At 42.1% G+C, this 27,094-nt stretch overlaps 2 protein-coding genes across 7 annotated transcripts in view; both read left to right on the top strand.

The window, feature by feature from the left end:
• Positions 1–3,207, top strand: LOC133141350 (E3 ubiquitin-protein ligase NEURL3-like). Its single transcript, XM_061261887.1, has 4 exons — positions 1–85; positions 1,436–1,927; positions 2,217–2,345; positions 2,600–3,207. The coding sequence occupies exons 1-4, from the start codon at positions 73–75 to the stop codon at positions 2,749–2,751; spliced, it is 786 nt and encodes a 261-aa protein (XP_061117871.1). The 5' UTR covers positions 1–72; the 3' UTR covers positions 2,752–3,207.
• A 10,823-nt stretch (positions 3,208–14,030) lies between these two features.
• Positions 14,031–27,094, top strand: part of sorbs3 (sorbin and SH3 domain containing 3) — a 33,765-nt gene continuing 20,701 nt past the window's right edge. For 4 of the 6 annotated variants that reach the window (XM_061261246.1, XM_061261245.1, XM_061261244.1 and 1 more), the window contains exon 1: positions 15,913–16,043. The gene's annotated coding sequence lies outside the window, so the exon portion shown is untranslated. Of the gene's footprint in view, positions 14,090–15,912; positions 16,044–19,917; positions 20,033–27,094 lie in introns of those variants that run through there. The other 2 variants (XM_061261243.1, XM_061261242.1) reach the window with 2 other exon arrangements.

Here is a 27,094-nt window from a genome sequence, read left to right as displayed (position 1 = left end):
CCTGGATGCCTGAGAACGTAACAACCACTGACAGGAGTATACAGGATTAACACTTTCAAAGTGGTGAACCAGATGAATCGTGAAGGTATGAATTTCAATTTTAACCAGATGACAACTATAGAAAATGTAGTAAATGAAAATGTAAGATTTTTCATAGTCACCTTTTCTGCAAGGGGCTTTTGGGTCAGTTTAGATTCTGTAAACTCTAGTACTATGTTGTGTAATCTTGCTATTGACTCGGCTCTTGGGACAGGTTTATCAAGCAATTACTATAAAAACTCTGTAGCTGTTACTGCCACTGCATAATTTATGCTTTTTACTTCTTGCTGCTTATATATGCTAGTATTTGTCTGACATGAGAGTGGCAGGTAACCTTTTTCCCTGCAGATGGGAAAATGCCTTGTGATTTCTTAAAATGTTTGAAAATCTCTCCATTTGTTGGTGTTTGATAGGTATTTTTGTCAAACTCATTTTAAATTAAATTGAGGATTTGTAATATTTCAATTTCCTGTTGACATTCAGGCGAGACATTAATATTCAGATGAACTTGAGCAATTCACTTATGTGCATACAATTTGAAAATGCATTTAAATCTTATAAATATATTTGAGGGAATTAATATATAATTGTGCAATGGAGTTAAATGATCAGATTCCCCTCATCAAACTGTTCCCATGTTAGTTTGTGAATATATGCATGTTTGAAATAATATAATATAAGCCTACATGGTATTTTGCTGAAGTTGTATTTGCAGAAAATATAGAGGAATTTCTATATTACAAAATGCATTGTGTTGCCAGTAAATCATGAAGTAATACATTTAAATCATAAAGTAATAAATTTTTTTCGGTGAAAGACAAAGCAATTAAATGTGTGTTCAATAGAGGCAATTAACTCTACTACAAGGAACAATATGACTATACATATTTACAACCGCACATTATCAATATAAAAAGAAAAAAAAAGTTTCAACTAATTTCTGTGTTTTTTAGCACAGATGCACAGTATCGATGCACTCAAATACACTGTTCAAAATATACTAATGGAAGCAAATGATTTATGAATTACAAGAAGTCTGAAGAAATGTATTTTTGATTTATCAAAGTCACGACAGGGCATTGTTAATCCATAAACATTATCTATCCATCTTCCTTCTTACTGTCAAAGGTCATTCCCACTTAAGTTTCATTTTGACTAACACAGAAAAACAGCCAAACACTGCAATTATAGTAAATATGTTATCAGGTATGTTCTTAGATACCATAGACATAGGGTTTCTTTGGAGGTCGTCGTGCAGCAGAAAAATTGTGGCAAATCAAGTTGCATGGTGGAATGCTCAGAAGTGATATAATCTGTCACCCAGCTTTTTAACGGCTTGAAAGTCATAACAACCAAAGGTGCAATGTTCCAAACCTCTCTTTTACTTTAATTACAGGGCCACATACCTGTGGAGTGTTGTGTTTGGGACCCCTGGCCTTTCACACGGAAGCTGTGGGGGACTGCATCACTTTAACCCATGGGGCCAGGTGTGCAGAGAGAGCTCCGTACACCTTCCGGAACGGTGTGGTGTTTAGCAGCCGCCCGGTGCGGGTCAAAGAGATGGTGCGACTGCAAGTGAACCACACTGTAGATCGCTGGACCGGTGCCCTCCGCCTGGGCTTCACCACCATCAAGCCTGTTTGCGGGCCCGGAGCAGAAATGGCCATTCCCAACCTCAGCGAACAGCCCGGGTACTGGGCAGCCCCTGTGCCTGAAGAATGCGCTCTCCCTGGCTACCAGCTAAATTTCTGGGCAACCAAGAAGGGGAAGCTGATGTACAAGGGGCAAGATGGCAAGAAGCACAAGTTGCTGGTGGGGCTGGACCTTAGCAAGCCACTATGGGCCATGATCGATGTGTACGGGCAGACCTGTGCTGTGACCTTACTTGGTGAGTGTTGTGTCCGGGGATGACCCGGATGTTTATTTTATGATATATTTAAGATTATGTCACTTTAATACGTGTGTGTGTGTGTATATATCACATTGTATTCTTTAAAAAAAAAAAAATTAATTTGTACAAGTGATTAAATATGATGCACATTTTCCAGGCTTATGACTGGAAAACTATATGTATCTACAGTACATACAGATAACTTAGAACCTTAGGATATTTCTGGTATACTACTCTCCTGCTATTTCACATGTAATGATATGGGTGATGTCCCTCGTTCTTTAAGGCTCAACGAAAAAAGGTCCACTTGGTACCCGGAGATCCTGCCAAACCTACTCATGTGAGAACAGCCCACCATCTTCTGAACTGTTTGAGAGGAACTGTCCTCCCATCACTGACAACCAATGGACGGAGGGTGAGTGTTGCACAGGACTTCACGAGACATGTGTGCAGTCATTTTTTACCCTACCTTCTTTGCTTCCATTCTGATACTGTGAAAAAAGAATTTGTGAATTTTTTAATGACACAATAGCCAATCCCTTCTCTTCTTATTATTTATACCACAACAGCTGTAACAAATCTTTATGGAAAGTTGTTCTTGGAAGACACAAGCCAATTTAAGACTGTTATGTTCTGTGTCTAACTCTGTCTCTGTGTCTCATTCTCCAGATTTCAACACAGCGGAGAGCTGTGTTGTCTGCATGTCCGAGCCAGCCTGTGTAATCCTGTGCTGTGGGCACCAGTGCCTGTGCACGGTGTGCGCAGAAAGAGTGACGGCATATTTTGGGACCTGCCCACTGTGCCGAGAGGGTATCACATAGCTGTGGTTTACTGCATTGTGCAAGCTACAGTACCAGAAAGACAGGCCGGGTAGTTGCTGAAGGACTCTACTGTACTGTCAGGAAGCTACTGTATGTCCCACAAAGAGGAATCACCCCATGACACATTCAACATTACCCACTGTGTGGGCTTTGTCCTGGTATATTTATTTACACTAACTTAGAGTGAATTAAATAAATGTTTGGCTGAAAAATTTTCAAACTGCTAGTACTGTTGCTGTTTTTAGCAAGACATATCTTTCACATTGAAAAATCAGTTTGTGAATGGAATTACAATCAGCTAATAATACCATCAATAAATACTACTGAGTGGATACTGTGATATAGCATCTTGGTGTTGACCAAAATGACTGAGTTTCTTTTGTTTTTTTCATTATGAAATTGATGTAAATTAGATTGTTTGTTGGTTGAGACAAAATGACTGTGAAAATATTATTTAAACCATCTATCAATTTTCAGGAATGATAGAAATGCTATGTATCTAGCCTGTAATGCTAATGGGACTGTACATATTGTTAAATACTATTGAATGATATTCTATTAATAAAATGTAAATAAAATGTTATACTAATTAATGTGTGTGTTATGTGTAATGATGTATGATGTATTTTACATTCTGTATGTGAATCTGGTGCTGTATACAATGCAAATCCCAATTCTGCTTATCCAATACCAGTCTTAGTCCAAGCAGTCTGGGGCTCCCTGCCCTCTGTAACAGATCTGTACTTACTTCAACTGGTCCTTTTTTGCAGCGATAGAATACGGCTAAATTACTTAAATGTAACATTTGTATTTGTACAGTACAGTACAATCTGTACATGACGATCACAATTTTGTAGTGCACAGACAATTCCAAGAATGACTATTTTTATATATATTTTTATATCTTTCCTTAGGCCCAAGATTAGGGTTTTGATGTCTGAGGTGTGTTCCCCCATATTCGGGCAGCCATATCAGTTTTCTCAAATTTTCTCTCACCTCTTCCTAACTCCCTTCGGGTTGTGAAGAGCTATTCTAATTTCGAAACTGTTCCGTGTTCGGGAGTGCATCTTAAGTACAAATAAATTATCTTCTACCACGTTGTCGGTCCTGTTTTAGTTGGCGTTTTGCCAGGAAGTTTTTGTCCTGTTTCCAGATTTCCATTTCTCCTCTAGTGGCTCCCCTTAGATTATATTACAGGTTATCTCTTAACTTTAAGATTCCCCTTTCGGTCGCGCCCGGTCCTCCGTGCATTGTACATCTAGTATTGTAACATTGTGTCAACCAACCCCATAACGTGTGTCAAACGACCCCAATACGGGGTTGTTTGGCACAACTGCGCAACATTACTCTAATCATTAGTCTCGCAATTTTACCAAACATTTGTGGACATTAACATATATGTTAATATATGTTAATGTATCTACATGCTGCAGGGCAGCTCTGGTGGGAGCATTTATTTGTAGAGTTGTCATTTTACTGAAAACTCAAAGCGAATTTACTAAATAAAAACTTAATTGCTATAAAACGTGTTATACATACACTCCAGAATTTAAAACTGAATTGGTTACTTTAAAATGGTATATTACAAAATAACACAATTTTGTAGAAATTGCACCGTTTAATAAATAATTTAATGGCAACTTGACGAAATCGTTTAACGATAATGATAAATTACATATTAGGAACAAAACCATACGACAATAAATAATATGGCTGAGGCATTTTGACTGTATTTTCAATGTAGCCGAAAAGCATTAACTTCTCTGTTCAGACATATGTTTGGACAACTAATCGACCACCATCTAGGCTACGTGTTTCCTGTAAACGCAGCTGCTCGTACCTTATTATTTGAATGCAACTTCAGTGTTCAAATTTGCACCACATATTATGGCGAGACCACTACACGTGCAATTTGACTGTGAGCCACAGGACGGCAGCAGTAGCTATACTGTGTCGAATACAAGTATTTTCCTGATACGCCGACTGTACAGTAACAGAACATACTTTATTCCAAATGCGTTTATTAATTATATCGTTAATACTAATTAAATTATTTCGCTTTCGTTTTGTTTAGGCTAGCCAACATTCGTGTTTTCAGAAAATCTGGATAAGGTTGGCTGGCCCGAACAGGTCAATATTTTTATGGAATACTTCTATTGTAGCCCACTGTATAAAATTATTTTTAGTTTTTCCATTTTCCATTCAGATGTATTAATTACAAAGAAAAAGCATTGAGTTTATTCAATTGACAAACGCTCTGTTACGTTTCAAGGTAGTTCGGAACAGTTTTCTGATCTGCAACACTGACGTCACAAGACAATCTTTCTCTATTCGTGATTGAAGTCATTTCTGATCTGCTGGTAACATCAGACTTGTGATGACACACAGTCGAAGTAAGGTTTAATAAAACAACCAGAAAGAAAGAACGAGTCAAATTTAGATTACTTCGATCTCACGTATTGCAGCGGTTAAAAAAACCAAGTGGGAAAGAACAAGAACATCAAAAACGTCACCCCCCACTTCAAGTAGGTAGAACATGGTCATAACATTCCGTGTATGTAGGCTTAGGAAAAATTTAAATTTAAATTTTATCCCCAACATTCAGTATATCATTTAATGGGTCAAAATTGTTCTGGGCCGATATTCAGATATTCTTTCAGGTAACTATAAATTTAGCCTACCACAATTTCAGTGTCCTTTTTTAAACTGAAAATAATTCTGGCCCGGGCTTACTTTAGACTTATTCCTGTCTCACATTGAAGATTAGTGGTCCAAGATGACTTAACCCTTCAATATTTAAGGTTATAAGATTTGTCTTCTGTTTCATTTAATTCCAGGTGTGTCTCTTGTCCACATCTGGAACTGAGAAACAGAATAATCCATGCTCAGAGTGGACAAATACAGGCCAAAGCGGTGATGAGTCGAGATGCAAGCACCCAGATCTTGTTCACCACCCAGAACCGTGGCACACAGGTTGACAAGATCACCTACAGTGATAAAGCCACATCAATGGAATCATTTGCTGTATGTCACTGTTATTGTCTGATCTTTTACCCCCTCCCTATGCCCTCAAGAGGCAAATTATCTCTTGCCAGGACGTCCTCTTAAGACCTGCCACATGTTCCACAATGACATTAAACCGGTGGACGAGACAATTGGATGAGCGACAGACCCACAGTGTGCATAGACAGCAGAAAGATTAGCTTACCCATCAACACCATATACAGTACTGTAAAGTCATTTGTTGGCTAATTGTTAACTACAGCATTGTGTATATCAAAGACGTAACACTGTTTGAATCAAGAATAACCAAGTTCCCATTGATTTTGCTTTTCCTAGGACTCCAGCGCGAACTTGTTGACCTTACATTTAGATTCCAATTTAGATGCAAAAGTCATCTGCCCTGGTAAGTCAGCTGTGTGGATGTATATGAATAAATGACTGCATGGTGTTCACCACCGAGGTTCTTAGAGATGAGATTGATTTGGGTTTTGAATGCACTGACTTACTTTATCAGAAATACAGTGGCACTCACTGAGTGGCCCTGCTGTATAAGATTGTTCCTTATCTTTCATACTCCACACAAGGGGGTGTTGTTGGACTATTTCTGGTTGCATTTGAAAAGGTCAGTAAAGTTAAAGGCATTTTACTGCTTCCAGAAATTACTGGATTAGAGGCACAGCACCTCGACAAGAAGGCACTGACCCAGGGCCTAGAACTGCTGGGCATGGATGACTGGTGAGAACCTCACCCCTAACAGCTCCTGTATCTTCCACAATCAAAATACACTGCAAAGAGATGCCCACTGAAACACATTTGTTTTTTCTTCGATTTAATTAAAGGGAGAAGACCATAACAGGCTTGAACATCATCAACAGTATTGTGCAGAGCCACCCAGACATCCTGATCCCTAGTCTACATGAAGTCTGCCTTACCCTCATTGTGGAGGTGCTTCTATCATTCCCTATTGCATACAGTCCTCTATGCAACTGTGCAGTGCAAGCTGTCAGATGACATAGGGAGCCTGTTTAATTTAGTCTGCAGTACTGAATACTATAGGGTAAAAGATAAACATTTGGGCATGTGAATCAACCCATCCTTAATTAACCCTTTCCACTTTGCCCCCCAGAGGGCAATTTCCACCTATTTTGTACTCGTTTTTTAAAAGAGTCAGTATCTCAAAGACTATTTACTGCACACACGGGTGAAGACTTAAATGAAATAAGAGGCTTGTACCATTCAGAAATTTAAGACAGAAGAAATGTATGCCAGTGCATATACATACAGTGTACACAAAGTTACACTAAAATACAAAAACATTACAAAATGTCTTATGTTTTTATAGTTAGCACTGAATATCTCAATTTCTAAGTCCAGGACCAAATCTCTTCGAATACAAACCTTTTCCTGTGTTTTTGTCAAGACACAGGAATTATCAGAAAAGTTTATTTTTTTATTAAGGCAGATTTGTTTGGTACAAAATATAAAGAAAAATAACCTTCACCTGTGTTTTGTTTGCGTATATATGAGAGTTTGTTTTTATAAAGCTCTCCAAAAAGGAATACCCAACCTAATACTTTCTAACAAATGTGCATCATATTTAAAATTGAACTTTATTTCAAAATTAGGTTAACCAGCGCCACGTTAGCCCTGTTAGCCAGTACAGTTACAGGTTTACATTCATTCTGCTATGTGAATGCTGCAATATTCCTAAACTGTCTGTTGCTTGAATATGACACATTAAACCTTATCGGAAAGGGTAGGAAGCCCCGTACAAGAAGTGTGCCATGTTTTACATTAGTTTGGTGTTAAAATTACCTAGAAATGCATTTATGCAACAATAACAAGTGGTTGAAGACAGCATTTGCTGAGGTATAGTCCCAGCAAAAACATAGTTTTATCGAAAATGGCTGAACAGATTAGGAAATCAACTTCAACGTTAGTCGAAACAGCTGGGATATTTGCTTTTATAAATATGTCTGTATCAAATTATTTGGGAAACAAACTTGTTTTTCTACCAAACCAGAAATATGTTGGCTAGAAGTGGAATGAAAGTGAACAAAGAAAAAAACAAACAATGTGATTATTCATGCAGTTTCTGATTTGTATATTTTAGTTCTTATATTGGAACATGATTTTTTGATGTAGAAAAATGGTATCAAGAATTGTTGGAATATGCCTGTGACGAGGTCAGGGTTGTAAACCATAAATGTGGCATTGGGGATCCTGCTGTTTTATTGACCTGCATTGCAAATAAGAGGCTGATAAGAATCAAAACTGCTGTGCAGGCTAGCATCACCGTTTTTGTATGATATAAATATGAACGCAACAATAATTTGAGATGTCGACACTCAACCACAAGGGGGCAAAGTGGATGGGGTTAATAGATCAATGTTAGTGACAACGATTTTTCCAAGTTCTACACAGCTTTCCCATTGTCCTAGCCCTGAAAGATGTGCTTACCTCTAGGTTAAGAACCTGCGCTCCTGTGTCTCCCGGGTGGCAATGTCTACACTGGGAAACATGTATGCCCAGTTAAAGAAAAAGATGGACCGGGAGTTGGAGGTGACGGCCACAGCACTCCTTCAGAAAGTGGATATTTTTGAATTCACCCGGCAGGATGTAGATGCTGCCCTGGACAACATGGTCCAGAACTGCACACCAAAATTTGTGCTCAAGGCTCTGTTGGTTGGAGGCCTAAGGTATGAGAACTGCTCAAATTGAGTTAAACCTGCTCAGATTTAGTTGCACTGTCAGGTGGATAGCCTTACTCCTCGGCTGACTCAAAATGAAGCTTTGGGCACTGGACTCAAGACCAATGGATTTTGGCCTTGTAGACCAGATAGAGTGCTGTTGTTGATCCCTATGAAATGGACATACACTGGTGAATAAACAAATGCTGCTGCAGAAAACGTTACTCAGTTATGTTTGAATAAAAACATGAATTTATTTTTCTTGCATATGGGTAAACCAATAAATAATCTGCACCTCAGTTAGGGTTGGGTGGGTTTTTTCTTGCTATTGCTTATTGTTCTTTTGAATGTAGGGTGATTCATAGCAGCATATGGTATTATATAAAAAAAAACAAAATGGCCACGAAGAAATATGCGCTGGAACCCTGCTGTCCCTGGTGTTTTTCCTGGTGTGCAGACACCTGAACAGCGCGGTGAGGAAGTGCGCTAGTCAGCATCTGCTCAACCTGGTGGAAAGGACTGACACAGCCCGCCTACTTTCTGACACCAGAGGCATCACTGACTGCATCCTGCCAACTGCTGCTCGACTCGCTCAGGACACTTCACAGGAAGTCAGGTCGGGCATACCTGTCTCTTCTGTCCAGATCAGCTGGGTGACTGACTTGGTTCTCCTTCATGAACAGGAAACAATATTAGCTCCTTGCTTTACTTCTACTTGCCTCATTCAGTTTGTTTTCCTTCAGACACTTTGGTCGCCAGATGCTTCTTTTCATGGCACCCCATCCTGACTTTGATAAAATGTTGAGGAAATACGTACCAGCGAAGGACCTTCCAGAGATGCCGGATGTTGTTAAAAGAGCCCAGGTATGCGGTATGTTAAGAGGTTGCCAGGCTTGAAGTAGATTGATGATGCAACATTATGCCATGGCTCAGTCATTTCAGAGATTGACTGTATTCCTGTGGCAGTGGTATTGCGGGTGACCTCTAATTATACTGGTGACTGTATTTGGTAGGAATTTGCCAAAACACAGACCAGCAGCCGAGCACCTGGCTGTGGTATCAATCAAGCTGCAGCTAAGGCTAAACAGTACAGCATTGCCCAGAAAAAAGAATACATTGAGGCAATGAAGATCCAGATGGCATCCAAAATCTTTCAGCAGCGCATTGAGGCTACTAATAAAGTGGTAGCAGACTGCAAGGAAAAACCTGACATGGTGATCGAATGCAAATACCCAGTGAGTCCATTCATAAAGTTGTTCATGTGCAGCTCAACATACAAAATTGAGGGTGTGTGACTGACCAGCAGAGGCTGCTGGTGTGCAATGAAACGCTTAGTCAAGCTGACTCTGACAAGACCTTTATTTATACAGGAAGACCAAAATCTCAATGTCACTCCAAGGAAAAATACACTCAGTGAGCACTTTATTAGGTATTTATTAGACTTATTTTTTAGACTTCTACTGCTGAAGCCAATCCACTTAGAGTTACGATGTTTTGTGTGTTCAGAGATGCTCTTCTGCATACCACTGTTTGCGTTATTTGAGTTACTGTCACCCTCCTGTCAGCTTTGACGAGTCTGACCATTCTCCTCTGTCATCTCTTATTAACAAGGTGTTTCTATCTGCAGAACTGCTGCTCACTGGATTTTTTTAGTTTTTTTGTACCATTCTTTGTAAACCTTAGAGACTGTTGTGTGTGAAAATCCCAGGAGATCAGCAGTTTCTGAGGTACTCAAACCACCCTGTCTACCATCAAAAATCATTCCACGGTCAAAGTAATTTAGATAAAATTTTTTCCCAATTCTGATGGTTGATGTGAACATTAACTGAAGCTTCTGACCCGTATCTACGTGATTGTATGCATTGCACTGCTACCACACAATTGGCTGATTAGATCATTACATGAATAAGAAGGTGTAATAAAATAATGTTCCTAATAAAGTGCTCGGTGAGTGTATATAATTAAATATAAGCCATTAACAAACAAATACTTATGAATATACATGTACTGTACACATGAGCAAAAAAATATTCACACCTATAACTCAATTTCATACATTCTCATCCATATACAGACCAGGCGAGTTTATAGCAACAGTGTCGCTCGACTGAAATTGTAGAACATTTGTGAAAGTTGCCCAACAGAGACTGTGGTCATTGTCCTTAGCAAAAATGTGCTCAATTTGGCCAAAGTATAAACCAAATGCAGAGTCCTGGTCTTATACATGCTCTCACCCATGCACTCATCCAGTGTTTTATTGGAAGTAGGACTAGTCTTCATTCTTCTGTCTCTTTGCACAAGGTGTTCGATGCCATTGTGGCAAGACTGCAGGAGTCAAACCCAAAGATCAGTCAGCACACACTGGTGGCCCTGCAGAAAATTATCCCCCTGCTGAACGACAGCTTAGCACAGGTCCTGAACTTCCTGGTGCCGGCTATTGCGAATCACCTAAACAGCAAAATTGGTGTCATTCAGAACGCAGCTGACGGTGCTCTGAATTCTCTCATTCAACATCTCGGTGAGGGTCCGTCAGTCTCTAAAATCCACTTTTGGTCTCCAGTCACCCCTCTAATCCAGGTGGGAGACACTGCGACACTGCGATTCTTTCTCTTCTGTTGTAGATAACACTCTGCTGCTGGAGGTGCTTTGCACTAAGACCCGCTTTCTAAGCGGAAAGGCGAAAGGGCACCTGATTGAGAAGCTGGCTGGTAACCCATGGCTCTGTGGCAGCAGCAGAATTTTCACCTGCGGTTTCCAATGAATACATTCATATCAGATACTACGTACTTAAACATATAAGTCATTTACTTAAATACTATACTTAATTTACTTAAATTTGCATCCTGGTTTATGTTGCTAATATCATTACCTTCGTGAATTGGTGAGGTAATGGGAATGGGAAACTGCTGCGATTGCTTGCGTTCAACTTGACAGCTTGAGTCCTTTTCCTGATTCTATGCTTCAGGTATGGTGACAGGCCTGTACCCAAGGCAGCCACAGATAGTGGAGCAAAAGGTTCTACCATTACTGTGGAAGCTGCTGATATCATCTCACCACAGGGCCTCCACCACTTCATTGTGTCAAGCTCTGTATACCCAAATGGGCCCAAGATTGAAAGAGTGTGCTGCCTCCCAGTCACTAGATGTGAACAAGGCACTGAACCAACGTCTGCGATAAGGGCAACAACTTGATAGCTTTATCTGTACCAATTCCCACAATAAAGGCAGTCCTATCTTTTTTTTTTATGCTTCCCCAACAAATAGTGCTTTATGCATTTCAGCTTTAGTAGTTTCAGAGAATGCATTGTATTTATGTTTGAAAGTTTGTTTACAGTGCCTCTTTAAATTAAAAAACTGATGGTAATTGCATGGGCTACTGTTTTTGCAGATATTAAAAAACCTGACATTCTTTTTACTTGCAATCTAATTACACAGAAGTAATTCAGGTTAAGTATCATGCTCAAGGGTACGACAGAATTGTCCTGCCTTGGAATTACTGTAGATCTGTCAAGTTCCAGTGTATTATTCTACTCTGCTACCCATGCACTCTTGATTTTGACTTCAGTTTCCAAAGAAGGAGAAGGTATCTCAGTTCACTACTATACATATCTCATACCTGTGGTAAATGTCACTGGTGTACTAATAGGCAAATAAGGCACATATGGGATGCTTTTGTTCCCTACTCCATTCAGTGTCACCTGTTCCCTTGCTCCTAGCACTACACCTGAAATGCATGCAATCCTATGATGATCTTTCCAGAGAGACAGTGATCTGTCTGAGATCACTGTCTGTTCCACAGGTCATGGTGCAGATTAAGTACTGCAGAGACTTATTGTCACAGATTCTGTGTGGTAGATAATGGTCCTGCCCAGGTAAGGTCCTGTCATGTGAAGGATGTGCTGGTGGGGAGCATCTTTAAAGAGGGTCCACTGCAATCTGCTCAGTGTCATTAACCCCATCCTCTCTGCCCCCTTGTGGTTGGGTCATCGCTGCCTCAAATTATTGTTGCATTCATATTTATATCACACAAAAAACTGTGACATTATAAAACCGCAAAACCGCAATGGCAGATCATTAAAAAGACTATACCTAAGCAAATGCCATCTTGAATGACTTGTTATTTTTGCATGAATGCATTTCTAGGTAATTTCACATTATTTCCAACAAGGTATAATGTGTCATATTCAGGCGAAAGACAGTTGAGGAATATCGTTGCGTTCATTTAGCAGAATTAATTTAAACCTGTAATTGTACTGGCTAACAGGACTAACGTGGTGCTGGTTAACCTAATTTTGAAATAAAGTTCAATTTTAAATGTGATGCAGATTTGTTAGAAAGCTTTAGGTTGAATAATCCTTTTTGGAGAGCTATATAAAAACATTTTCATATATGTGAATAAAACACATGTGAAGGTAAATTTTCTTAACATTTTCAAAAAATCTCTTTGAATAGAAAAATATTTTTTTCTGATAATGTATGTGTCTGGACAAAAAGATGTTTTGTATTTGGGGATATTTGGGGACATGTGAGGACATTTGGGTGTAGTTTTGGAAAAACATGTGGAATTTGAATGCCTGTCGATATCTTTACCATATTGTGTACAGTTGACATCAAGTTTTTGCACAAATCCAAAGTAGTTCTGGGTTGGTCCTTGATATATTCAATGCTAAACTGTAAAAAACATTAGGTGTTTTGTCATTTTTATTTTATTTTAGTGTAACTTTTGTGTACACTGTATGTATATGCTCTGACATACATTTGTTCTCAAGTTTCTGAATGGTACAAGCTTCTTCTTTAATTTAAGTCTTCAAACATGCGTGCAGTAAATCATTTTGGAGATATTGACACTTTTATAGAACTAATACAAAATAGGTGGAAATTGGGGGGGAGGTACTGAAAGTGAGTAGTTCAGAAGTTAAAATGGCCCAGTCCATAGAACTCTCAAAGCCAAATAATTTGATCCCCTGCTGTGGAGCCTTCTCTATCTGTTACCCTTTCTGCTTCCATTCGGTCTGAATAAAGCAACAAATATGAAAGGAGGGTAGACTGTCCTCACTCCAAAAGACATAAAAATAGATGCCATAACTTTAATCTATTGAACTATGGCAGCAGAAGTACTTCTCAGAAACTGACCAGAGTACTCTATTGCATTAACAGTAACATACTTTGATGATGACATTGGCAGAATGAAGCATCTGTTTCTGGTCCCTCTCCACTTCTCTATCCCCTCTGGAACCTGTAATAATCTGGAAAAGTATTCATGTCTTTATATAGCGTGTCATATGGCCAAATGAATTTAAAGAAGCTGATTTTTTAAAAACTACATAATCGCTCTATGGAAATAACATTGGTGTTCTTGGTGATTCTCCCCTATACAGCACAAAATATGATTTATTGTATGAGTGATATCATAAACCAGTGAGCTAACAATAAACCCCTTGAAGGCAGGAGAAGGAAGCGGAGAAGAAGGATCTGACCTTTGATTGTTTATTGCGTAGCTGAGTGGTTAAATATTTATTTTGGACCGCAGCGCTGGGTGCAGTTTGGAGGGCAGGGGGTAGAGGAATTCAGTGCTGAATTGTTGCTGCCTTGGAGCACCAGCTTGGTGGTGAACTGGGGAAGAAGCTGTGTAAGAAGAGCCGAACGGTAAGTAAAGTCACTACCCTCCCTCTTCTACAGGATAGGGAGCATGTGTGGGAGCAGGGAAGTGGTTCTGTGTACTTCTGGGAGCTGAGGAATATCTGTTTATCAGGCTATAGTATAGTACTAATACTCACTAACTAACATGTCAGCATGACAATCTGTATTCTCAGCATGTGAATCTCTCTTTTTGACTTCCACAGTTTTTTTGGATATAACAGGATACAATACAATAGCCAGATACATATTTTTGCCTCTGAGTATTTCACCCAGGCTAACTCCATTAAAAGAATGTCATATGGAAACATTGGTGGGTAGAAAAGGTAAACATTTTATCAATATTACCATGAAAAGACGATGACAACATAATATTTATATTTATTAATGAATACCATTGCATTACCCAACTACACAATTATATTAAATTATTTGGGTAGCTTAATACTGAATGGATTATTGTATTTGACAGTATTTGAGTGAGTTAGTGAAAATAATACTACTCATAATCATGTAAATGAACCTTTTCGGACATTAGTAGTTTAATAGTTGGACTCACTGTGTCTGAAGCTGCTACATTCTACAGTGAGGCGCACAATTGTTTGTCCTGAGTTCCTCTGATGGGTCTGAGACAATAAACATTCCTGTGGTGCAGCAATGTTATTTTATGGATTCTCCCCACACCTCATGCAGATCACGTCAAGGAAAGTTTGATCGACCGGCACCAATGGTTTTGCTATTTGTTTGCTGACATTCAGCTGCATTGATTATTTTCAGTGTTTGTAATGCAGTCTCGCATCTCGCATTCTGCCAGCCGCTCCCTGATTGGCAGCGCTGGCAGCTCCTCCCCTCCCCATCCTGTCAGTCACTCGGCTCCTCAGCTTTTCCCCCATTGTCCCTGGCTGCTTTTGGACAACACTGTGGAAACGCTGAGGCCCAATAAGAGCGCAATCTATTCCAGCTGTGTGTGCGCGTGTGCGTATGCATGCATGTGTGTGTGTGTGTGTGTGTGTGTATGAGTGTTCTGCCCACATATTGAGTCATGGAATCTGTCAGTGCACGTGTGTGCATACACATTCACACACCCAGGTGATTACATTTAATTTTAATCAGCAAGGGTTGGGTCAACATTGTTATCTAGCATAGCACAAACATTTTTTGTTGGCCACACCATTTTAATTTTTTTCGCAAATTGAAGCCTATGGAAGTATAGGCAAATGCAGCAGGTTGCATGATAGATCTTTAATAATACTGGTGTCCTTATAAAACAAACATCATACAACTGTGCATTGTATGTGAGTTCTGAAGAGCGATGTGAATTGAGAAGTATTTTGCATTGCTCCGCAGAGACCCCTAGTGTACATAGTTGCATTGTCCTTACAGCACCTCATTTGACCTGTTATTTACATACTGATAAACTTTGGGAGGCAGGAGCGAGCACAGTGTGTGTATCCTCAGTGTGTCCTCACGTATGGGACTGCAAGGGACTTGAGGAGTTACCCCATGCTGCACATTCAGTGAAACAGAGTGAGAAAGTGCCTGTCTTTTCCTGCTCATGGATCGCAAAGGGTGGGGCTGCTCAAACCGTGCCTGCATGGGAATGGCTATTATTTCCAGCTGTGCATGGAAACTATTACAGCGCTCCCGCGTAGAGTGGGTCGGTGGGTGGTGAGGGACAAGCGCATGCTTCCACGCTCCTGCGCGCATTCAGACACACACACGCATACGCATACACACGCACACACCCATACAGAGAAAACACTCACTCAAGTAAACAAACACAGCCTGAGTCACTCACTGTAGATTTTAGCCAAACCCCGACCTGTGAGAGAGAGAGAGCAAGTCAGAGAGAGAGAGAGGGAGAGAGAGAGAGAGAGAGAGAGAACAGAGAAACAGACACGAACAGCAAAGACATCCGTCTTCTCTTCCCGCACTACAGCAGCCCCAGTGTTCAGCCCTTACTGTAAGTACTATCCTTCTAACTGCTCTGCGCGTTTACTCACCCTCACTTTCCAAACCTTCCTTTTTAACACTCTAACTGCCAGTGAGTACAGTCAATTACGAGGAGACAACTTACAGTACATGTATTGAAATGCTTGTAATGTGTGCAAATCTTCCCCTGGTGAATGAGTCTGAATGGTTATTAGCAGGATAGGTCTTATGTGTGTTTTGTTTCGCAGTCAGTTTTTCGGATGGAGAGGCACAGTAAGAGGGAAGTTTTTAGTGGTGGAGACTCGTCTCTGTCCTCATGACAGCAGGCGACAGCTCTCTTCCGGAGAGCACAAGTGTTTTTGATCAAGCGTAAAGACCGGCCGGATCAAATTCTTTCGCACTGTAAGGAGTATCTGTTTGTGAAATGGGAGATTTCATCATCTCACAGAAACACAAAGGAACAGTCATAGTTTTCCCTGTATGAGGAAACAGCCCTGCCATGGGCTCCACAACCTCCTCAAAGTTAATTGCATAATTGTTTTAAAATCTGACAGGTGAGTGGTTCTTACCTGTTTACAAATCGTATGAGCCGTTCGTACAAGCCTGGATAGATTCCAAGCAGCAGCCCCTGGGAAAAGCATGTCCATTGCTATAGTGCAAAATAGAGGCATGTCTCTCTTTGGGCTCAAGAGTCTAAGCCTCAGACAAAACATTGTCTCAGCATCCTCCCACGAGGAAGTGCCTTAGGGACAAGGATCTGTCAGAAAAATGCTCACAGAGGGACCTTCCTTTCACATGCATAGACCAGCAGTATGTACTATATGTGAAATACATACTGCACCGATCACGTCATGCCTTCATTGTCTTCATCGTCTGTGTTATATATGCCCTTGGTCTCTTTTTGGGCTGAGGGTCTTTCATTTTTCTACCTTCTCTAAAAGCCTCCCCCATTTTTAAATCTGTGAGCTTGTGGTGTTAAGATCTCCAAATTTTAGAAAATCATACTGTACTTCTGTCACATTTCAGGACACAAATATGTACTTAAGAACAACCTAAAGGCACAATCACTCATGTGTTAAACAGTAACAGCGCTACAACTATCTACAGTAAACTGTCCTGCCTGTTCAGAATGAAGTGGAGTTATATATCCATCATGGGTAATTTGTACATATTTCCGTTATGAACCCTGTAGACTTTATTGTGCCAAGTATTCTTGTCTTTGGCTGTTTTAGTTTTTGGCAGCAGTTCTATGAGAATCTTCCAAAGGTGTTTGGATGGCTGTTTCGTTTGTCCCTCAATGTCTTGTGTGTTTTTATTTTTATTATCAGTGGGGGTATGGTTACATTGGGGGCGCTGTGAGATTAGGTTCCATTTGGCCGTGCTTGTCCAGTGGTTAATTTGTGAAAAGCCAATACTGCTGTTCTTGCAAAACTTTTAGTGTGGCTAGTCTTTTAGAATGTTGTCTCTTCTGACTGTTTCTTACTGCCACATGTTAAGTAAATGGAAAATATATACCTTTAACAATTCTCTGTTAAAGGTATATATTTTTAAAAAAGGATTAAATTGTCTTTGTGGGGTTGTCTGACTTTCAATAAAAAGTAAAAAATAATAATCATAGTACATACTATATATGCTGTATCACTTCAACAATGGAAAGTATTCAAAAATGCGATGGAGAAAAGGCAGAACAAATAAATATGAATTTCAATAAAATACAGCGGTATTGGTTACGGTACTGAACTTTAACTGTACAACGAATGTGCTGGCAAAATGCTATTGTAACTTTAAAATAGATACAAAAATATCAGTTGGGTCACAGACAGTCTCATTTCTTTGAATATTCCATTTTGATACTCTGACCATTGCAGTTGTGGTTGGAGAAAAAAAGCAAAAGAGAAAGGCAGACAGAGGGACAACACACGGAGAGAGGCCTGAGACTGGACAGGGCTCGTAATTACTGTAGGAGAAATAGACAGCACCTAAGAGGGAGAGCGTAACTTTTACCTTGCGCTTTGTTTATCAAAAAAGGTGCGTCAGCCTTCTAATCCCATACAAATTGAAAAGCACACAGAGGCCTGCACTCCAATGATTAATCAAGCAAGAATTAAGCACTTATTTTCGTGTATTTTTATTCCAAGGCGCCTTTGGAGTGCTGGTTTGTGTGTGCGTTTCGAAGAGAGAGGCACCAGGTCATCTGCCAGGACGGTGGTCAGCTTTCCCACTCTGACTGTCAGAGTGACATGGTGCGGGATTGGATCACAGCTCTGACTGTCAGAGTGACATGTTATGGGATTGGATCACAGTGGGAGACTGTGGGACAACGGAATGAGGGAGCCTGCACCGCCGCTCAAGCAATTTACCCCCCCCCCCCTTTTCTTTTTCATAAATGTGGCTCTAACTGCTTGGCAAAAACATTTTCAATAACCAGATTCTGTAAGCGTACACCGTGTTGGTCTGAGTGAATCCTACCCCAGCCAGCCTCTTTCACCGCTGAATTATTAACTGCTAGCTGACTCAGTCTATTCCATTCTGAAAGTGTACTGTGAAATCGGGCAGACACGGCGTTCCATGACATTGAAAGGGCTGTTTAAATGTCCTTACATGTTTACTGCGAATGGTAATGCCTGATTAAAATGCATTTATTTCCGTTAACAAAAAGGCAGCCAGCTGCATTGCACAACTGAAAGAGATCCAGTTTGTATGACACAAAGTCGCTGGAATAGCAGGACTAGCTTGTTTTGGACGGGTGATTCACGGATGGGTTGAAGCATGGAGTGTGTGGGTAAATGCATCAGCAGAGCTGTATTTTTTTACACCGTTTCCTCTCCAGGCACACTCTGTCCTCTCCGTTTTCGGCTAATGGGGGGTTTTACCCTCCCAGAATTCTAATGACAGGTTTCAGGTTATCAGCTGTTTGAGGAATCTGAATGCAGTGCCCCAAACTGATTTCGTATCTTAAGTAAAGCTATCATTCATTGGTTAGGATGTTCAATAAATGTCTGTCGCTGTTGTCAGGACGCATTCTTGTTTAATATAACAAGCACTGTCTCTTAGGACACTCTAAGGATGGTCCTTTCTGTTGATAGCTCCCATTGATCTGTTTCAAGGGTATTCCAGTGTATTCTTCTCATGTAGTGCCTACACCTCTGAGTTTGTGACAAACATGGATAATTAGCACATAGTTATTGCAAGTAAAATGCTATGCATGCTAATGCTATACTGGCAGTATTAAGTATGAAAATGTTGCAGGGTCCTGAAAGCTTTTGGGGTTGTGTCCCATTGCTTGCCTTGACAGAAGTTTCAAAATACAGCTCAGTAAAGCCATGTTTCTGGAACCTTCCTCGCTCTGCTCATTGAGAGTGTGGAGGCTTTGATGAGAGGCCAAAGCAGCCCTGTTCAGTGGAGAGGTGATCTGCGGGGCCCTAATCCCGATTAGGTGCAGCCGGCACCTCAAAAGCTAATGAGTCAGTAAGTCCCTTGGTGATTTCCGCAACAATGTGATCCAAAGGCTCTTTTTTTCTAACCCCTGCTCCACTGCCCAGAACCGTGCCCTCTACATGCCGGCTCGAGAGGCACCAGTAGCGAGCAGGGGAAGTGCGGCAGCGGAAAGCAGGCTTTGGGGACAGACTGGGAGGGATAGCGGGTGTGGGAGGTGATTAGGGTGGTGGACGTGGTGTTGGCAAACTATTAGCATTCCCCTGTCCTTAACCCTGCGCTGTGAAATATCACCTTATCTCAACAAAGAGCTTTCTTCACTGAGGGAGCCCAGAACTGGCAGGCAGGGAGGAGGATCGCTTTTGAGCAGGGGCCCCGGGGGTTGCCACGGAAACGCCTGTCAACCGGGAAGTTCTTCCCAGGCCGAGCGAGAGAGAAAAGTGAGCGAGAGAAAAATGAGAGAGGAGAGAGGGAGAGCAAGTGCAGAGGGACCAGAATGGACGGGGCTTGCAGGCAGTGCACAGTGCGTTGAGCTGGGGGGGACCACCTTCTTCCAGGGCTTCCCTGCGTGGTGTACACACACCGGTAAGTAACCTGTGCTGGTAAGCTGCGGGTCCCCTGCTGAGATCCTGCATGGGTTTCAGTGGGTTTACTTTGAATGCTCAGTGTTTGGTCTGTCTTTAAAGGTTGTTATGTACCGAACTTGTAAGCTTATTGCAGTGGATTTTCTCGAGGATTCCTTTTGAGCTGTGTTTCTAAGGTGACATCTTAAAGGAACTCACACATGGATAACATGTGAAAAGCATTACCTACTGCTGAGGTGGCCTTAATGAAGAAGGGGCATTTCATTTAGCCATGTTTGGTCTCGATCTTATGGGTTCAGTTTTCTCTCTCGGTGTTTTGTAATAGCTGAAATGGAAACTTCCAGTGCCAAAAATAAGCTGTCAGCTCAGGGGATTGGGGAACAATGGCTATAGTCGAGAGAAAGAGGCATGGGTGTCCCGAGGTCTGGCATGTCAACAGACGACTAATGGGCGGTGGCAGAGAGGAACAGTGGACCCAGGATTTGTTGATTTGCTTGGTCTCAGTCCAGAGCATCGGGCGGCACCTCTCTTTGTAGAGGGGGTTCTCTCGCCCCCCCCCCCCCCCTTATGTGACATGAACACGAGCAGACGGCACTGTCAGAACTACTTCTCCCCAGGGCACTGACGAAAGGTCCGGGTGCTTCTGATCCGCCCGCCCCACCCAACTCACCTGACCAGCCCTCAACCTGATACTCTGTATAATCTTCTATTTCTTCCCCTGTAATCCCAACAGGAGTGGGAAAAGGGAATGCCGTGATGCTCCGCTTGATCTTCAAACCGCCATTATCAACCTAACCTGCACATAACACAGACAGGGTCAGGTTGTGTGCCTTCTGTCTTTGCATATGCAAAAGAGGACTGTGCTTATGTACTGGGTCTATCTTGATGTAATTCATTTTGGTTTCTGTAGATTAATTAATTACTCTATAGTGCACCAATGTGGGAGAGCCGCGGACCTTTGACATTCATCAGCCTTACCTGCTTTGCACAGAGCAAATATGCAGCTGTGTGACTGGTGTGATAGTTTCCAGGTTTCGGAAAAATACTTGACTGAGATGAAGCGGTACAGAAGCACTGGAGCTTGCAAGGAACAGCTGAGGGCAAACAATGAGAAAACTCTGGCAGTTGGAAGTCTGAGGCACAAGTATAGAGGAGAGTTAAATCGCTAGTCCATTATACAGTCCGGCGGTCTGCCATTGGTCTTTTGAAGGGGAGGCCTATTGGCTGCATAATTTACATCTGAAAGAACACACAGATAAACTGTGTGGCCACTTCATTAACAAGTAGCATGTGAGGCCTGGCTTTACCCAAGCTTGGCAGACAGAGGGAAGAACCATACAAGGACAGAATGCCTCTGCCTGTGATACATGTGTATTTCTCTTACTAAGGGGGTAACATCAGTGGATCAGATCCTTGTACGGTCTATATCTGTGTCTCAGATGCTCCAAGCTCATCATTTGAGGATTGGGCGGGATCGTTCTGTTCCCCTCACAGTGGACAGTGATGATTTGCAGCGCCACAACAAAACAAACCCCTTCTCTCAGCCTAGATAAAAAGATCCCCCCTCCAACTTTACATTTGCACTAACATACATCCTTTTTGGAAACATGATGCAGCTTTTGCTTGCTATGCTAATGGTATCATTCTATATTGATCTTGAATATTTGAAGACAATTGCTGCCTTGGTAAATGGTGCGATTTTGAAAGCAAAAAGGCAGGTGTGATTTGGAGGAAGTGATATAAATTGAAGAATGAGGTCATTTATTTACCTTTTGCCAGATGTATAAACTTGTATTCTGTTTCCTCTGATTCCATATTTGAGGAGCAGTAGCGCAAGTGGCAGTTTGAGAATGGTACACAGAAAGATTACACTAGGAAAACAGAAGGACTTCCTGTACAGGACAAAGTTCACGGGATGTTTATTCATCCTGCTAGGAGTCCCGTGGTGGGGGTTCTTAGAGATCAACTGAAGGAGATCTTCCTGTTATTATTATCTTCTGCAAGCAAACCAATGCTCATCAACTTTTGGCCCTTGTCTGCAGGAGTCTTGCCTTCACGGGGGCTCACGTCCACTCTTTTAGGTGGAATCAGCAGCCATTCCCAGGCACTGGAGTCGATCATTAACCCTGGCCCTGTCCTCACAGACACAGAAAAGGTGAAAGAGGGGAGGTCCCTGACTGCTATCTGACATTGTCCTTTCCACAAAGGGTGAGGGGGGTCAGTCCAGTTGTCATTTTTTACCCTCCCCAGCAGTTGCCTGACAAGAGTGGTCAGCCACTGAAAGGTAGGTAGGAGAGGCCAGGGGTCGGAGCCGTGCCGCTGCCGGGGGCAACAGAGGCCGTTCATGTGGCATGTGCTGTGGCTGCTTGGACAGCAGGGCACCCTGGGAGAGCAATGCGGTCATGTGAGGGGCAGCGAGGTCAGTGCTGTACAGCAGGCCCACCCAAGGCTCAATGACACGGCCAGGGTCTGTTCAGGTGGAAACCTGTTCTTATGTCCCATTACAATTCCTCTTCCTGCAATGGAGGGAAGATTCTTCTCAGTCTTAGTGTGCTTTACGTTGGCATTGCTCTGGGGGGGTTTACTGACAAATGACTCACAATTGCCTTCTGAGAAGAGTTAATTGCTCTTTTGTTTCACTGGAAAAACTGACTGTCTTAAGGATTTTGGTCATGTAATAAAATATACTTTTTTCTGAAGTAGAAAATATTAGTTTGTTTTGAGTCACTGTTTGCTTAACAAGCAAAATTCAATATAAGACTAAAATACTTATTTTGGGTTGGGTTTTTTTTGCAGTGTACAAAAGAGTAGTATGGTTAATATTAGATTAGATACTATTATTTTGGAGCTGTGCTTTTTCCAAGTGTAGAAAACTGAGCCAAACCAAAAGAGAGGCAGGTCTTTAATGCCCCAGCTCGCTCATTGGGCACCCTCCCCTGTTCTGAATGTCTGGCAAACCCCCCACTTTCACTACCTGAAATGAGACTACATGCTTGAGTGGGTCCACTGGCAGGGCAGCGTGTATTAGTGTACCATGGATATGCTGTTTGTCAGTGATATATGAGGGTGCCTGGGAGACAAATTCACTGCTTTAACTGTCCAGGCTTGGCCCTTTGCAAAATGATTTAGAGGTTTACAAACCGCATGTCGCAGACAGGCAAGGTTGCCAGAGGGATGAGTGTCTCAAACATTGCTAGAACCGTGTTTTATCTCCCGCCAAGTTTACAGAGGCTGCTACATGGAATTTGGCGCTCTACGGCATCCTGGCATGTCCAATAAGAGTCTGCAGTATGCGTATGCAAACTCAGAACTGCAGCCCCATATTAGGCAAAAAAACATTTGTAAATAAGTGACTGTGTCTCAGGGGAACCTGTGCGCATTAATTAATCTGCTGCAGTAAACAAACATTCTGTCTGCTCTTGGAGGGAATCCCAAGCAGAGAGGCAGTTTGGAGTCAGAGCTTGGTATTAGTCAGCCATAAAGAATGTGCAGGGTCTTGAAAACATGCTAGGCCAAAAACATATCTAGAGCTAATCTGTTCAGAGGGAATATTTTCAGTAAATGTCAGGACTGATATTACCTTATTAGGTTAGATCTTGTTTTGGCTTCCTTTGCTGTGGTCTTTGTTGTGTGAGTCTGGCAATTGTGTTGGTCCACGCAGCTTTTGGGTTGAAGTTCCCCCTCATACTTGTTTAGGCAATGAATTCTGCTGACGTCAGAGACACTGCAGAGAAGGACAAACCATTTACTTTTTATGGCTTTTTATGGTGATTTTTTCCTTTTTTTGCATTTTTGTTTTTCAATCATTACATTACATTGCATTACATTAATGGCATTTGGCAGATGCTCTTACCAGAGCGACAAACAACAAAGTGCATACCCATAACCAGGGATAAGTGCGCTGAAAGACCCTAGAGGAAAGTACAATTTCAACTGCTACCTGTACAACAAAGATAAGGACCAGGACCAGGTAGGGAGGTAGGGAGGGACAGGGAGAGGTGCTGCTTGAAGAGGTGCGTCTTCAGTTTGCGCTTGAAGGTGGGGAGAGATTCTCCAGTTCTGACCTCAACGGGGAGTTCATTCCACCACCGTGGAGCCAGAACAGACAGTAGTGCGTGAGGTGGAGGTTCGGAGAGGGGGAGGTGCCAAGCAGCCTGTGGAGGCTGAACGAAGAGATCTGGCAGGGGTGTAGGGTCTGATGATTTTTTGGAGGTAAGCTGGGGAAGACCCTTTAACTGCTTGGAAGGCTAGCACCAATGTTTTGAATTTGATGCGAGCCATGACAGGCAGCCAGTGGAGGGAAGTAAGCAGGGGGGTGACGTGTGAGTATTTGGGAAGGTTGAAGACCAGACGAGCTGCTGCATTCTGGATAAGTTGGAGGGGTCTGATGGCAGATGCTGGGAGGCCAGCCAAGAGGGAATTGCAGTAGAACCATCGCTTGGACCAGGAGCTGGGTCGAGTAGGGGGTGAGAAAGGGGCGGATTCTCTGTATGTTGTATAGGAAGAACCTGCATGACCGGGTCACCGCCGCAATGTTCTCGGAGAGGGACAGTCTGCTGTCCTTCACCACGCCGAGGTTCCTTGCACTGGGTGATGGCGTGAGTGTGGTATCCCCGAGGGAAATGGAGAGATCCAGATGGGGAGAGGTATTAGCAGGAATGAATATCATTTCAGTCTTACCTGGGTTGAGCTTTAGATGGTGGTTGTCCATCCAGCTCTGGATGTCACTCAGGCAAGCAGAGATACGGGCTAAAACCTGTGTATCAGATGGTGGGAACGAGATGAAGAGTTGGGTATTATCCGCATAGCAGTGGTAGGATAGCCCATGTGCAGTGATCACAGGGCCAAATTCTTGGAGTGGGTCCCAGATACTATATATTCAGAGGCATACTTGGTAATATATGTGAGGCTATGAGGACACACTGAATCATTTCTTCTGACATTATTTCCTTCCGAAGTGCAACAATTGAAAAAAATTACAGTTAATTTGTGAATGCAGAAAATGTTTCAGCATGGTCAATTTCTGAATGAAAAAGAGAAACAAACTGGAGTGTCTTTATTCCTTGGCTGGGAGTACGGGCTGAATAACCACAGTGTATTAGAAAAGAACAAACCCGATTGTTCCCTTTTCCCCTCACTGAATTAAGCAGCCCGGTGAGCAAAGAGCATTTGTACAAATGGACATGAAATGCATTCCCCCATTTTGAGAACTGAAGTGTGTGTGTGTGTGTGGGGGGGGGGGGGGGGGGGGGGGGTACAGTGTCACCCCGGGTCCTCTGTAATTGAATGACCTCATGATTGAGAGCAGCACAATGGTGCATAACAAGTCGACTACAGTACTTCAGTTTTTAGCGATGAAAACTGATGACAGACTTTGAGAAGCATTACAAATGCCAATGAGTACTAGTTTTATGGGCCTGGCTAAATGCTATGCATCAAGGTGCTAATGAACAACATGTTTGAAATAATGAAGTTAAGTATAGGACTCCAGTGAGTTCAAAGGTCAGGCTTGTGCTTGTCTTGCATTGGTATTCGACACCTATCATTCTTAAAGTGCCAATCTATGATTTCCTTGGTTTTGGTGGACTTAGCGGCCACCCATGGTGACTGGTGGTCATACCAGGTCGACACGCTCCAAAACACAGCGGCATCATTTGCCTTACAACCACGTCAACTCAGGAGAGAAGAAAATGACAAGAGAAAAAAGAGAAAACAGAAGACAGAGACAGTAAGAGAAAATAATGATAATAACAGAGGACAAAAGAATAACTGAGGACAGACAATAAGCGATGTCAGCACAGTGATATTGTACTGCAAACAGAGATAACTGCTTGAACCACTCCTCCTCTTGTGTTAATGAGGCTCAAACTCTCCTGTGTCACTGCTGGAAGCACATGTCTATGCAAACTACGCATCTCTGCACTTTCAACACTCATTTCTTCCATAGGTTTCTGTGTGTACATTTCCATACAGGGTGGGAATGGTGGTCCCTCCACAAACTTTAAATATTAATTTATAGAAATGAAATGAAACAACAAACATGGTCTCAATGGTCATTGCTAGAGAAATGCCAGTGAGAATATCTGAAATATGATATTTGCTCATATGAAAAAAATCCATAGATTGCCACTTTAAGTATTTCCTTGTTATGTAACGCAGCTTGTTTGGTAGTGATGAGTCATTTGGGGTGACATAACCCGCTTGGAACAAGAGGGTGCTTAACGCCTCTGTGCCAGTGGGCTGGTGTTTGGGATTTCTGTCTGGACCATAACAGACCCCATAGTTTATGATTACGGATGTTCTGCACTAGCGGCACACGGAAAAAGTCATTCATGGGAAATACCATTGGAACTTCTGCAGAACTGGTCTGGCTTTCTGGCTTTGTCTAAGGAAGGGGGGGGGGGTTCTTATCAATCCCAACGCTCTGCATAGGTGCTCGAGTGATGGCTCCAGTAGCTCCAGTAGTTCTGTGGAAACAATCCCCTGTGTTGTTCCTAGACCCTTTTTGGGCTGCAGCGTGAGGGAGTACCTCTCGATTCTCGTGAAATTACCAGCCCTTCAGCCCACAGGTTTGATGTACAGCATCAGCTCTTTTAATCAGGGTGGCAGAGGTGCAGGAGATTGGAGTAATTAACTAGGCCTCACAATGCATCTTTATGCAATGATTGCTCAATCCAATCCCACTAGCTGCGCTGCAGTGGAAGAACTGAGAAGGCTTCTGAGTCACCATTATTGTTTCCCATCATCCTGACAGGGTGGCTGGGACAGGAACATGAACCACATTTTTCCATTCTGGAGCTCTCTGATGGTGCTCAAATTGTTACACTTGGATTTTGAGCTGAAAGATGCATTCAGATCCACCCACTGAATATCCTGGTTCAGGAGAGGGGTTTGCTTCCTCTGCTTCTGACCGGCCACTTTCCATGGAAACAAAAAAATCTAATTCCCTTGCAGGGCAGAGGCATAACACACCCATTTAAAGTCAAGACTTCACTTCAAGAATTGGAAAGCATTAGAAAATGAATCACTTTAGACCAAGGGGATGAAAATGAAGACTTGTACT

Source organism: Conger conger, chromosome 11 (assembly GCF_963514075.1).
Source record: "Conger conger chromosome 11, fConCon1.1, whole genome shotgun sequence".
NCBI lineage: Eukaryota > Metazoa > Chordata > Actinopteri > Anguilliformes > Congridae > Conger > Conger conger.
The sequence above is the reverse complement of the archived record's forward strand: the minus strand, read 5'-3'. Positions and strand labels throughout refer to the sequence as shown.